Source organism: Bos taurus, chromosome 14, assembly GCF_002263795.3.
Source record: "Bos taurus isolate L1 Dominette 01449 registration number 42190680 breed Hereford chromosome 14, ARS-UCD2.0, whole genome shotgun sequence".
In the NCBI taxonomy this organism is placed as follows: domain Eukaryota; kingdom Metazoa; phylum Chordata; class Mammalia; order Artiodactyla; family Bovidae; genus Bos; species Bos taurus.
Window position 1 is genome coordinate 64,174,937 of NC_037341.1, and position 12,377 is coordinate 64,187,313.

The 12,377-nt window shown below is 38.9% G+C and overlaps 1 protein-coding gene across 2 annotated transcripts in view; it reads right to left on the bottom strand.

Annotated features, from left to right (window-relative positions):
- Nucleotides 1-12,377, bottom strand: part of SPAG1 (sperm associated antigen 1) — an 87,635-nt gene that overhangs the window by 50,956 nt on the left and 24,302 nt on the right. The window contains exons 5-10 of one of the 2 annotated variants that reach the window (XM_025001876.2): nucleotides 12,057-12,121; nucleotides 11,447-11,553; nucleotides 10,457-10,562; nucleotides 6,227-6,357; nucleotides 2,586-2,692; nucleotides 330-489 (exon numbers count right to left, since the gene is read on the bottom strand). In XM_025001876.2, the coding sequence (XP_024857644.1) occupies nucleotides 330-489; nucleotides 2,586-2,692; nucleotides 6,227-6,357; nucleotides 10,457-10,562; nucleotides 11,447-11,553; nucleotides 12,057-12,121 (676 nt within the window). The remainder of the gene's footprint in view (nucleotides 1-329; nucleotides 490-2,585; nucleotides 2,693-6,226; nucleotides 6,358-10,456; nucleotides 10,563-11,446; nucleotides 11,554-12,056; nucleotides 12,122-12,377) is intronic. The other variant, XM_059874376.1, reaches the window with a different exon arrangement.

Consider the following 12,377-nt stretch of genomic DNA (forward strand, 5'->3'; position numbering starts at 1 on the left):
AAATAGGTTTGAGAGATTGTATTAAGGAAAAGATTTTAACTAGACTTACATGCTGATCATTTCATGATATATAAAATTATTGAAACATGTTGTACACCCAAAACCAACATAATATTATAAGTCAATTATACTTCAATAATAAAAGAAAAAAAGATGAGCTGTATTGAGAAAAAGAAGAAAAAACTTGCTTGTGGATTTATAAGGTAAAGGCTATAAAAAGTTTGGTAGACTAAGAATTTCTGTACGAATAGAAAATTTGAACCAGCTAATCATATAACAAGATAGCTCTTTTGCATAAATGAAAGAGAAAAGATGTAAAGATGTCTTACTCTTATCTCCACTGCCATCTTCATGTTTTATTCCACTGTCCTTTTCATCTTCATCTTCTGAGTTTTCTACTTCCTGAATAACCATCCTTTTCCCCTTGGTTTGAGTCTTAGATGCAGGTTCAGAATTTTTCAGATCTCTTTCAACCTCTGACAAGGTTTTCTACAACATAATCACCATGTTAAAGAAAAATTTTTTCTTTAGTAAAAAATACAACTATTCTTGCAGGTAATAATATGAAGATATTGAAAAGTGAATAAAGATAACTAAGATGAAGCTTTTTATGGTGGTCTTTATTTTTCTTTTCAAACAACTTCATTGATTTCTCTGATTATAATTATATATTTCCATTATAAAAAAATTAAAGTATAACAAGCATAAAAAAGGAAAAAAAACTATCTGCAATCTCGCCTCTCAGATAAACTACTGATATTCTGATGATCATCTTCCTATATATGTTTGTATGCATATAAACTTGCAGACATGTCCAAAAAGTTTTATAAAAATTAAACCATACTGCTGCTGCTGCTGCTAAGTCGCTTCAGTCGTATCTGCTCTGTGACCCCATAGACGGCAGCCCACCAGCCTCCCCCATCCCTGGGATTCTCCAGGCAAGAACACTGGAGTGGGTTGCCATTTCCTTTTCTAATGCATGAAAGTGAAAAGTGAAAGTGAAGTCGTTCAGTCATGTCCGACTCTTAGCGACCCCATGGACTGTAGCCTACCAGGCTCTTCCGTCCATGGGATTTTCCAGGCAAGAGTACTGGAGTGGGGTGCCATTGCCTTCTCCGAAACCATACTACACATGCTTTTAAAGAGTAATATTTAAAGGTTTGGCAGATTTACTTGTATCCCATCGTAAAGGAAATCAACCCTGAATATTCACTGGGAGGACTGATGCTGAAGCTGAAGCTCTAATACTTTGTCCACCTGATGCAAAGAACTGACTCATTTGAAAAGATCCTGATGCTGGGAAAGACTGAAGGTGGGAGGAGAAGGGTGTGATAGAGGATGAGATGGTTGGATGGCATCACTGACTCGATAGACATGAGCTTCAAGCTTATGTCAGGTACCCTGACCACCAAGTTCCATGGGGGCAGCAGAAGGCCCAGATAGGTACTACACACTCAGTGGGTTTGTGTCACAGCTGAGGGGTCTCACATTTAGAAAACTCAACACCCATATTTTATAATGTTGTTGTTGTTCAGTCGCCCAGTCATGTCCAACTCTTTGTGACCCCATGGACTACAGCACTCCAGGCTTCCCTGTCCTTCACTATCTCCTGGAGTTTGCTCAAACTCATGTCCATTGAGCTGATGCCATCCAACCATCTCAGCCTTCACATATGAAAAGCCAGCTCACTGGAAAAGACCCAGATGCTGGGAAAGACTGAGGGCAGGAGGTGAAGGGGGAAACAAAGGCTGAGATGGCTGGATGGCATCAACTCAATGGACATGAGTTTGAGCAAACTCCAGGAGCCAAACTGTCGCAAAGAGTTGGACATGACTGGGCGACTGAACAACAACAACATTATAAAATATGGATGTTGGGACATGAGTTTGAGCAAACTCCAGGAGCCAAATTGTCACAAAGAGTTGGACATGACTGGGTGACTGAACAACAACAACATTATAAAATATGGATGTTGGGACATGAGTTTGAGCAAGCTCCGGGAGTTGGTGATGAACAGGGACGCCTTGGCTCATTGGCTTGCCATGCCATGAGTAACAAAGTCTTCTGTGCCTGACCCAGGAGTCCTGTAAGTTTTAAATAGGGTAAAGTCTCAGACCCTTCATAGTTTTTGACACTTACCTCCACTCTCTAGGTCTGAACACAGATCCCCTAAGTACATATCTGAGTCAGTTTACTGTCAATGATGCTATGCTTACCATACAAGTTAAAGGAAGAAACACTCTTTTATGGCCATTAAGCTCATGCCTAATCCTACTAGGAACTTCTACACCACCCTGCATAATAAACTGAAATTGGCTCAAAGAAAAGGATTGCCTACAATGCTGTAGGAAAGAGAAAATTATTTATCCTTTAGGAGTAGGTTAATGATTTTGGACAATTTAAGAGTCTGCTTTCTTTCACTTCAAATACATGTTAACACCGGGGGGTGTCTGAGATGTATCTACTATTTAAAGTTGTGTCCTATTCATTCCTCAATATCATTTATCCAGCAAGGCTGGTATCTTAACATAAACCCAGAAAAAGCAAACTATAGAATTAGGTGAGGGATTGCTTTCTGTACTTACTTTGGCCAACTCATTATCAGGTTCAACAGCCAGTACTTTATTCAAGTCTTCTATAGCTTCCTGGAGCTTGTTTTGATGCTTATATGTGGTGGCACGGCGCAGAAGAGCTGAAAATTTACCAAAATAAAAGTTATATTTTTTTAACATGTGGCATTCTGATTATGACACATTCTTCAAGGGGAAGAATTTAGAATGCAATTGTGCAAACTAGACCCATTTTAAGATTCTTACAAATACAGAAAATGATCCTGAGGTCAAACAGAAGAGGCTGCAATAAAAAACTGTCCCTTCCAACAGCCTGGCCCTTTGACAGCTCCAGGCTCTGCCAGTTCCCCCAAGGCTGAGAGACTCCACATCTTAACCCTTTGAAGGCATCATGCTGTGCTACAATATTGGGAAGCTCTTCACTAAATAATAATATGTTCCTCCTTATAATCATCATGACTATTATTTCTACTTTCTGAAAACTTAAAAAGCCTTTCATTTAAATGTGGTATTTATATTAATAACCAAGCACCTAACTCAGAATATGGGTCCTTAGTGAAGTCTTTATAGCAATCTAAAATGAATAGGAACACAGAGAATCTTGGTGTTTAAGTCCAGCTAAGTTCAGAAATTGCACACTTTGGTAAATTGTATCAGAGAATTTTTGAAGGTTACAGCATCTAATTTGATAATTTTTAATACTAAAATGAATCATGATTAATTATGTCATAAGAGAACTTTGTGTAGTAAGCCATGATTTTGAAAAGTATCAGGCTTTGTAATTCTGGAATTTATATCTGATTCTGTAATTTATATCTGATTTATTTTAATAACACTATTTTAAAACATAAATTTGGCTAGTTTGATTTTAGTCTTAGAATGAGCCAGGAAGATCTAGAGGATAAATCATTTCATCATTAATATAAACAAAATTATAGCATAAGTACAAATTGAGCTATTACTGTTCCTATTCAGATTTCAGAAGGAACTGTCCATAAAGAAATATTCATGATATAACAATTACCATTTTAAAAAACTCTTTATTTTTGGAAATAATTTCAGATTTACAGAAAGTTGCAAAGCTAATACAGACAGTTCTCATATACCCCAACCCAGCTTTAAGGCTAACATCTTACATAACTATGATATATTTGCCAAAACTAAGAAATATTGTTAACTAAACATTAGACTTTATGTGGATTTCACCAATTTTTCCACTAATGTCCATTTTCTGCTTCAGGTTATAACCATATACTATGCTGCATTTAGAACAATTAATTTTTGAGTTAAAAATAAAGTTTCAAAGAGGATGATATTTATCCTCTTAAGAAAATCTAAGAATTCTTAATGTTTTATGGCCATACTGATTACTAGATTTGGCTCTGTCAAACTTGTTTTTTTATATAGTGAAGATTCTGGTGCTTAAGAAATTATTCAAATGGGGAAAAATGAAAACAGAAGACCATTCTAGTGCAGAAGAGTAGCACAGTGGTTGAATGTGGACTCTGGAGTGTCATCCAGTGTCAAGTCCTGGCTCTGTCACTTACCAGCTGGGTGATCTTAGGTGAGTTGTTCAGTCCCTCAGTATGTCCCTGTCCTTTTGTAAAATGAGTGTGCTAGTAACAGCTGTTGTTGTTTAGTTGCTAAATCATGTCTAACTCTTTTTCGAACCCATGGGCTGTGCAGTCCGCCAGTCTCCTCTGTCCTTGGGATTTCCCAGGCAAGAATACTGGAGTGGGTTGCCATTTCCTTCTCCCGGGGATCTTCCCAACCCAGGGATCAAACTCGTATCTCCTGCATTGGCATGTGGGTTCTTTATCACTAAGCCACCTGGCAAGTCCACTAAAAACAGTCCCCGCACCGTTACTGAGCTGTTGTGAAAAGTAATGGAGTTAATATATGTACTGCATGGCACAGGGCCTGGCACAGTGGTCGTGTGGAGACCGGGCACCTGCCTAAAGCTAGGACCCCACCCATATGCTGTGATAGAGACAACATACAAGCAAAGAAGAACTTTACTGGGGAAGGGAGGGCATCCATGCCGATGACAGTCGGGCTGATGCACCAGGATCCGTCCTCAGCACACCATGGTTTCTGCCCACCCGTGTTTGTAGGCATGTGGGAAAAAAAGTAAGTGGTTGTATTTATCTGAACCCATAGTATTTAGAAATAGAATGAATCTATTATAATTTATGCCTCTCCCTTTCGGAATGACTCCTTGGTAACAGAAAAGGAGAGCAGAGTCTGACTTGCATACTTCAGGCTTGGACCATAAGAAGGTACAGTAGGAAAGCAGAATGGAGGGCGGGTGTTGGTGGGGAGGTGTAGTCAGCTTTGGACACACTTAATTTCAAATGGTCTATGGACATCTAGGTGGAAAACCCAAAAAGCAGCTGGTGGAACGTTCTAGAGCTCTGGTGTGAGCTTATTAATAAATATTTAAAAATCATATTTAAATTTATTTTTTAGATAAAAAGATACAGTTCAATAAGCCAGTCAGAAAAAGATAAATACTGTATGATTTAATTTGTATGAGGTACCTAGGATAATAAAATCACAGAGACAGAGAGTAGACTGGTAGTTGCCAGAGGCTGGGGTGGGTAGAGAGGATAAAGAGTTGCTGTTTCATGGGTACATTTTCAAGATTTAAAAAGTTCTGAAGGTGGACAGTAGAGCTGACTGCACAACAATATGAATGTACTTAAGACCACCGAACTCTGTACTTAAAAATGACTAAGATGGTAAAAGTTTGTGCTATGTCAATTTTACCACAATTTTTTAAAAATTGAAAGGGAACAAAAACCCCACAAACTACAGCTCAAATGCAAGCGTGAGATATTTCTCTAAAAATGCATGTAGGACTTCCCTGGTAGTCCAGTGGTTAAGAATCCAGCTGCCAATGCAGGGAACGTGGGTTTGATCCCAGGTTGGGGAAATAAGATCCAACAGGCTGAGGGGAACTAAACCCATGCACCACAAGTACTGAAGCCCACGTGCTCTAGAGCCCCTGCTCCACAACAAGAGAAGCCGCCGCAGTGAGAAGACTGCGCATCACAACGAAGAGTAGCCCCCACTCGCCACGGCTAGAGAAAGCCTGCGGGCAGCCATGAAGACCCAGTGCAGCCAAAAAGAAGTAAAAACAAAAACATGTACACTTTGCTCAATCATCTGGGATTACTAGCTACATCAGTGCAAGTAATTAAAAAGTTAAATCCGAAGTTAAACTTGAAATGCAAAGTAACTTGAGGAAGGTAATGATTCACATATAGAAATTTGAGTTTATTTGAATTTTTTTTAGTGTAAACATTGGAGAAGGCAATGGCACCCCACTCCAGTACTCTTGCCTGGAAAATCCCATGGATGGAGGAGCCTGGTAGGCTGCAGTCCATGGGGTCGCTGGGGGTTGGACACAACTGAGCGACTTCACTTTCACTTTTCACTTTCATGCATTGGAGAAGGAAGTGGCAACCCACTCCAGTGTTCTTGCCATGAGAGTCCCAGGGACGGGGGAGCCTGGTGGGCTGCTGTCTGTGGGGTCACACAGAGTTGGACACGACTGAAGTGACTTAGCAGCAGTGTAAACATAATGAGTATCTACAGATGACCTTCAACAGATGGTGCAGCAAATTTAAAGGTATTCTATGAATACTTTTTACCCTTTAAGTTCCCAGGTTCTAACTCCAAGACCTTTTCACAGTCCTGAAAAGCACTGTTCCAGTTCTGCAGTTTGAGTTCTGCTTGAGCACGATTGTTGTAAGCTGCTACGGTGGGAAGCACGGATAAGCTCCTGTAAAAGAGACACTTTTAAAAAGTTTTTAATATTTTATTGTGGTAAAATGTATGAAAGAGACATTAATGTCAACAAGCAAATGACAGGAAAACATAAAATGGAGAAACTCAGCTAAAGTTAGAAGCTAAAACAATCACAGCTCATGTTGTGGGTAGAATTGCGTCCCCTCAAATTGGTAGGTTGAAGTCCCACCCCCCAGCACCTCAGGATATCACTACACTTGGAGATAGTCTTGAAAGAGATGATTAAGTTAAAGTGAGGTCATGAGGGTGTTTCCTAATCCAGTATGACTAGTATCCTTATAAGAAGACACACCCAGAGGAAAGATCACTTGAGGACACAGAGGGAAGATGGCTACAGACAAGCCAAGGAGAGAGGCCTTAGAAGAAACCAACCCTGCAGACTCCTTGATGTCAGACTTCTAGCCTCCAGAGCTGTGAGAATACATTTCTGTTGTTTAAGTCAATCAGTTTGTGGCAGTTTGCAGGGCTGCTGCTGCTGCTGCTAAGTCGCTTCAGTCATGTCCAACTCTGTGCGACCCCATAGACGGCAGCCCATCAGGCTCCCCTGTCCCTGGGATTCTCCAGGCAAGAATTGGAGAATTCTTGGAGTGGGTTGCCATTTCCTTCTCCAGTGCATGAAAGTGGAAAGTGAAAGTGAAGTCACTCAGTCGTGTCAGACTCTGAGCGACCCCACTACCAGGCTCTTCCATCCATGGGATTTTCCAGGCAAGAGTACTAGAGTGGGGTGCCATTGCCTTCTCCGAGTTTGCAGGGCAGCCCCAGCAAATTAACACAGCATGGGCTGTCAAAAGTAATACCATAAAATTCTACAAACTACTAAATCAATGTTTAGACAGATGCTTAAGTTTCTAGTGAAAAGGTTTAAAATTTATTCTGGCTTTAGAAGTGATATGATCATTTAAATACCCGTATTGTTGCTGCTAAGTCGCTTTAGTTGTGTCCAACTGTTTGCAACCCCATGGACCGTAGCCCGCCAGGCTCTTCTGTCCATGGGATTCTCCAGGTAAGAATACTGGAATGGGTAGCCATTCCCTTCTCCAGGGGATCTTCCCAACCCAGGGATCAAACCCAAATCTTCCTCATTGCAGGTAGATTCTTTACCATCTGAGCCACCCTTAAATACCCACACATATCTCCTCAAAACAAGCCAGTTTAGTTAACATCAAATTTTTTTTTTCTTTTTTTTACTCTTTGGGGACAATTTCCTAGTTAAAAAAAAAACACAAGCAAATAGTGATCAACCACAACTAATACCCTTTGTTAAATTATTATCGTGTTAACAGACACAAATTAGTCTGTTATCTAAAAGTAGATTTAACTCTTAGGAAATAATCATAATCTTACCAAAGGATTTTAATTGAAGGAAACAGAAAAGAGCAGTAGTAATTGAGGAATACAGACCTTAAGAGAGTAAGTTTTTTTACACTAAGGGTATTAATGCAATATAATTAACGAAAAGAATAATTTTAAACCTACCTGGCTATTGCTTATAAAATTGATTTGAAATGTTGTAGAATAATCTGCTAGGGACTTCCCAGGTGGTCCAGTGGCTAAAACTCTATGCTCCCAATCCAGTGGGCCAGGGAGTTCAATCCCTGGTCGGGGAACTAGATCCTGCATGCTGCAACTAAGAGCCTACATACTGCAACTCAAAGATTCCACACGGCACAGTGGAGACCTAAGACGCTGCCTGCCTCGACCAAGACCTAGTGCTGCTGCTGCTAAGTCGCTTCAGTCGTGTCCGACTCTGTGCGACCCCATAGACGGCAGCCCACCAGGCTCCTCCGTCCCTGGGATTCTCCAGGCAAGAACACTGGAGTGGGCTGCCACCTCCTTCTCCAATGCGTGAAAGTGAAAAGAGAAAGTGAAGTCGCTCAGTCGTGTCCGACCTTCAGCAACGCTATGGACTGCAGCCCACCAGGCTCCTCCGTCCATGGGATTTTCCAGACCTAGTGCAGTCAAATAAATAAATACTCTCTATATAGTTTTAAAATAATGTATTCCTAAATATAGGAATGATAAGGGTATTGGTACACTGAATCTTCTAAATCCAGAATTACAATATAAGATAAAAACAGAAAACTCACAGAGTGTCCATTTATTAAGGTCATTAGTGGAGATTTCCCAGGCAAAAATACTGGAGTGGGTTGTCATTTCCTTCTCCTAGGCATCTTCCCAACCCAGGGATCGAACCCACATCTCCTGCATTGGCAAGTAAATACTCTATTGCTGAGTCACCTGGGAAGCCCCACAAGATCATTAAAGATGAATATAAATAAATCACATGGTTGGGTAGCAATCAAACATAGAAAATACATGTAAGAATAAATAACACAAGAGCCTGACACTGAGTACCTCCCACCTGCCAGACACTAAACATTAAACTCACTCAATCCTCATTATAACGCACAGAGGAGGAATTACTGCTTTCCCAATCTTACAGATGAGAAAACAGATGGGGCAGGAAGGTTAAGTAACATGCCCAAGGCCACAGGCTTGAAAATGGTAGAGTTAAGGTTCAGACCTCAGTGCTTTACTCTAGCACCTGTTCTCTTTACCATCATGTAACCCTGCCTTTCAGCATCTTGTTTTATTTAATCCTCACAGCTGCTCTGAGGTTGGCACTATTATAGTCTCATCACATTGAGATGTCTGAGACAAAAGAGGTGAAAAATCTACCCAAGGTCTGAAAAGTGGCAATGTGAGTTCCCTTAACCATTGCACTATGCTGCTTTAATTCTTCACCTCTATGATTTCTTCAAAGAGGAAGACAAGAAAAAGTTTGTTCCCTGTAATAGGCAGGAGATTCTCCACTGGTGGAAATCTATAAGAAGAGAGAAAACAATACCAGAGCTGACATCCACCTGCCCAAACAGCGGAGGTTGAACTGAATGAATGATACCTCAATATTCTCTTTACTTTGTATGTTCACTTCAACAGTTTAGAGACACAAATGTTAAAAAAAAAAAAACCAAAAACTTCTTCCAAAGGTGGAAGCACAATTTTACAGCATTTAGTTCTATTAATAAGATAGCATTCGTGGTTCTATAAGCACAGTTTGTCTATAACAGTATTTTAAGAAATTAGTTTATTTTTCACAGACTATAAGAGCTTCATACATTCGTACAAGCATACAATGAACATGTACTGTGAACCAGGTGTTGGCTGGGCATTAGGGGTCCAGTGGTATTTTTAAAAATGACAAGTGGGCTCAATCTTACAGACTTTATAGTCCAGTTAGTGCCAGATCACACAAATTTGAATCATACCTCCAACAGATATTACAAAGAGGTAAAATTACTATATGGGTTTGCAAATTTGGCAGTGGCGGGGGTGGGGGGCATTGGAGCGGTGATTGAGTTGGGTGGAGGTTTAACCTGGTCTGAGAAGTAAAGGAAAACTTCACAAAAGAAGTAAGGCATGGGCTGAGATCTGGATAATAGGTTAGAATTAACTAAATAACAAGTAGAGGAAAGAGTATTCTAGACAGAGGCTCCATATATGCAAAGGCCCTGTGGTGGGAGGTAGTACCATAAAATACTAGAGCCGGGCAGTCTACTACAGAACCTGAGTTTTTAACCTCTATCCTGAATGAACTTTCTGTTGAGTTCCATCCAGACAGCTTCTATTTCCTCTGTAAAATAGTAAAGTTAGAAACTCTGTCAAACATGGGAGTGGAGTGGGAGCTTGGAGTTTTAAGAAAAGTATCGAGAAAACAAGGCAAACACAAGTGAAAATGAAAGTGAAGTCACTCGGTCGTGTCCGACTCTTTGTGACCCCATGGACTGTGGCCTGCAAACTCCACCCATGGGATTTTCCAGACAAGAATACTGGAGTGGATCGCCATTTCCTTCTCCAGGGGATCTTCCTGACCCAGGGATCGAACCCTGGTCTCCTGCATCGCAGGCAGACTCTTTACTGTCTGAGCTAAACACAAGTGAATATATGATAAATTGCAAGTACCATATATCGAGTGATTATGACACATTATTTAGCTTATTTATATCATTTCAACAATCAAACACTATCATTTTTTAAATGACAAGATTAAACCACATCAAAAATCTGCTCACCGAGTATAGTACTTTACAGCTTCTTCATAATCTCCTGACTTAAAAGCTTCATTTCCTTTTTCCTTTTCACGCGTAGCCATAAAAACCTTTTCCTTTTCAGTTAGACCTATAAATAAATGTTATCTGCTGTAAGTAAGAATATAACTTGATAGAATTTTCCAAATTTAAATCCAAAAATGCTTATTTTAACAGAAGCAGAAAACTATAAAAACAAATAAAGCAAATAAAAGGTTTCCTAAGTTTATGATATTTCTATTCTTTTTAATCATTCAGAATTTTTGAAGGTTTAGATTTCTCAATAATTGTTTTGCTTTACTTTAAAGGTACTATGTACCTGTGGACTTCAAGTGAACAGAAAGTGCTCCATCTTTTTGTTTTGAGGAAAAGAAATTTGAAGGATTTGGACAAAAAAGATTTGAAAAAGGGAATGAAAACTGAATCATGGTAAAAACAAAATAGGTTTACATATTCATATGTTTTTAAGTCTTATTACACTTAAGTATCATAACTATTATTACTCATAAAATTAAGAAGTTTAAGGATAGAATGGAATTTGTTAGAGGTGATCAGCCCTAGGAGAAAATTCATAAACTTTTTATGGAAATATACAGCTCTTAAAGAGAATGTCTTTGGGTCAACAGCTTTTATTATCATTCAAAAAAGGTAAAGATTACTGCTGCTGCTGCTGCTAAGTCCCTTCAGTCATGTCCGACTCTGTGTGACTCCATAGATGGCAGCCCACCAGGCTCCCCCGTCCCTGGGACTCTCAAGGCAAGAACACTGGAGTGGGTTGCCATTTCCTCCTCCAATGCATGAAAGTGAAAAGTGAAAGTGAAGTCACTCAGTCATGTCCGACCCTTAGCGACCCCATGGTCTGCAGCCTACCAGGCTCCCCCATCCATGGGATTTTCCAGGCAAGAGTACTGGAGTGGGGTGCCATTGCCTTCTCCAGTAAAGACTACTAAATCATTCCTATTTTCCCCCCATTACCTGCTGTATCTAGTCTTGTCTCAATTTTAGACAAATGTGATTTGTTGTTTATTACAGTTCTTTCTTTATCTTCATCAAGTTTTGCACATTCTTTTTCCACGTCAAATCTTAAATGAAAAATAATAAAAAACTAGGAAAAAGCTCAATACAAACAAGAGAATAAAACTTATTATTGGTACTCTTGTATCTGTATCACTGTGCCTTTAGAAATAATATTCCAAAAATATATGGTAGGTTTGTATTAGATGTCACTTGTATTTTTTCCTAAAAAACACAGAATTTAGCGAGGACTTAAATTTTAATCAGCCCTAAATTGTGCAGAACTTTGTTATTACAGTAGTGACTAATTTATCTTAATTTAAAAATCTGTTATTTTGGATGGGTAAATATTGCATTAGTTATTTTTGGTTACTCATAAATAAAAGGATGCCATAGTTTTTTATTTAATGAAGAAACAAAATCAAGAGTGCTTAATCCAAATACTCTTAGTACTCTACTGACATAACTTACATTTGATATGTTCAGGTTTAAAATAATTAAGGAGTTATTACAGTATTTTATGACAGTGAATTTTTACTGACAATTTTATATAAAGAAATATAAAACATACTTATCCCACTCTGCATAATCTCTCGGAATTTTCTTTTTAGCTGGTCTACTTTTAGAATTCTTTTCCTAAAAGAATAAAATTATATTTTATGAAATATTTAATATAAGATTAGCATATTTTCATATAAAGGTGAAGTATTGGCTTAAGATACATGAATTGAATGGATAAGAATAAGTTACCCTTGAAGATAGGACAGTTTCAGTATTACAATTATTAACATAATAATACACAGCAGATTAATTATGAGAGTGATGAATAGGACTTTAGGTACATATGTAAAACTTTAAAACTTACATGTATGAAATGTGATTATTATTGATT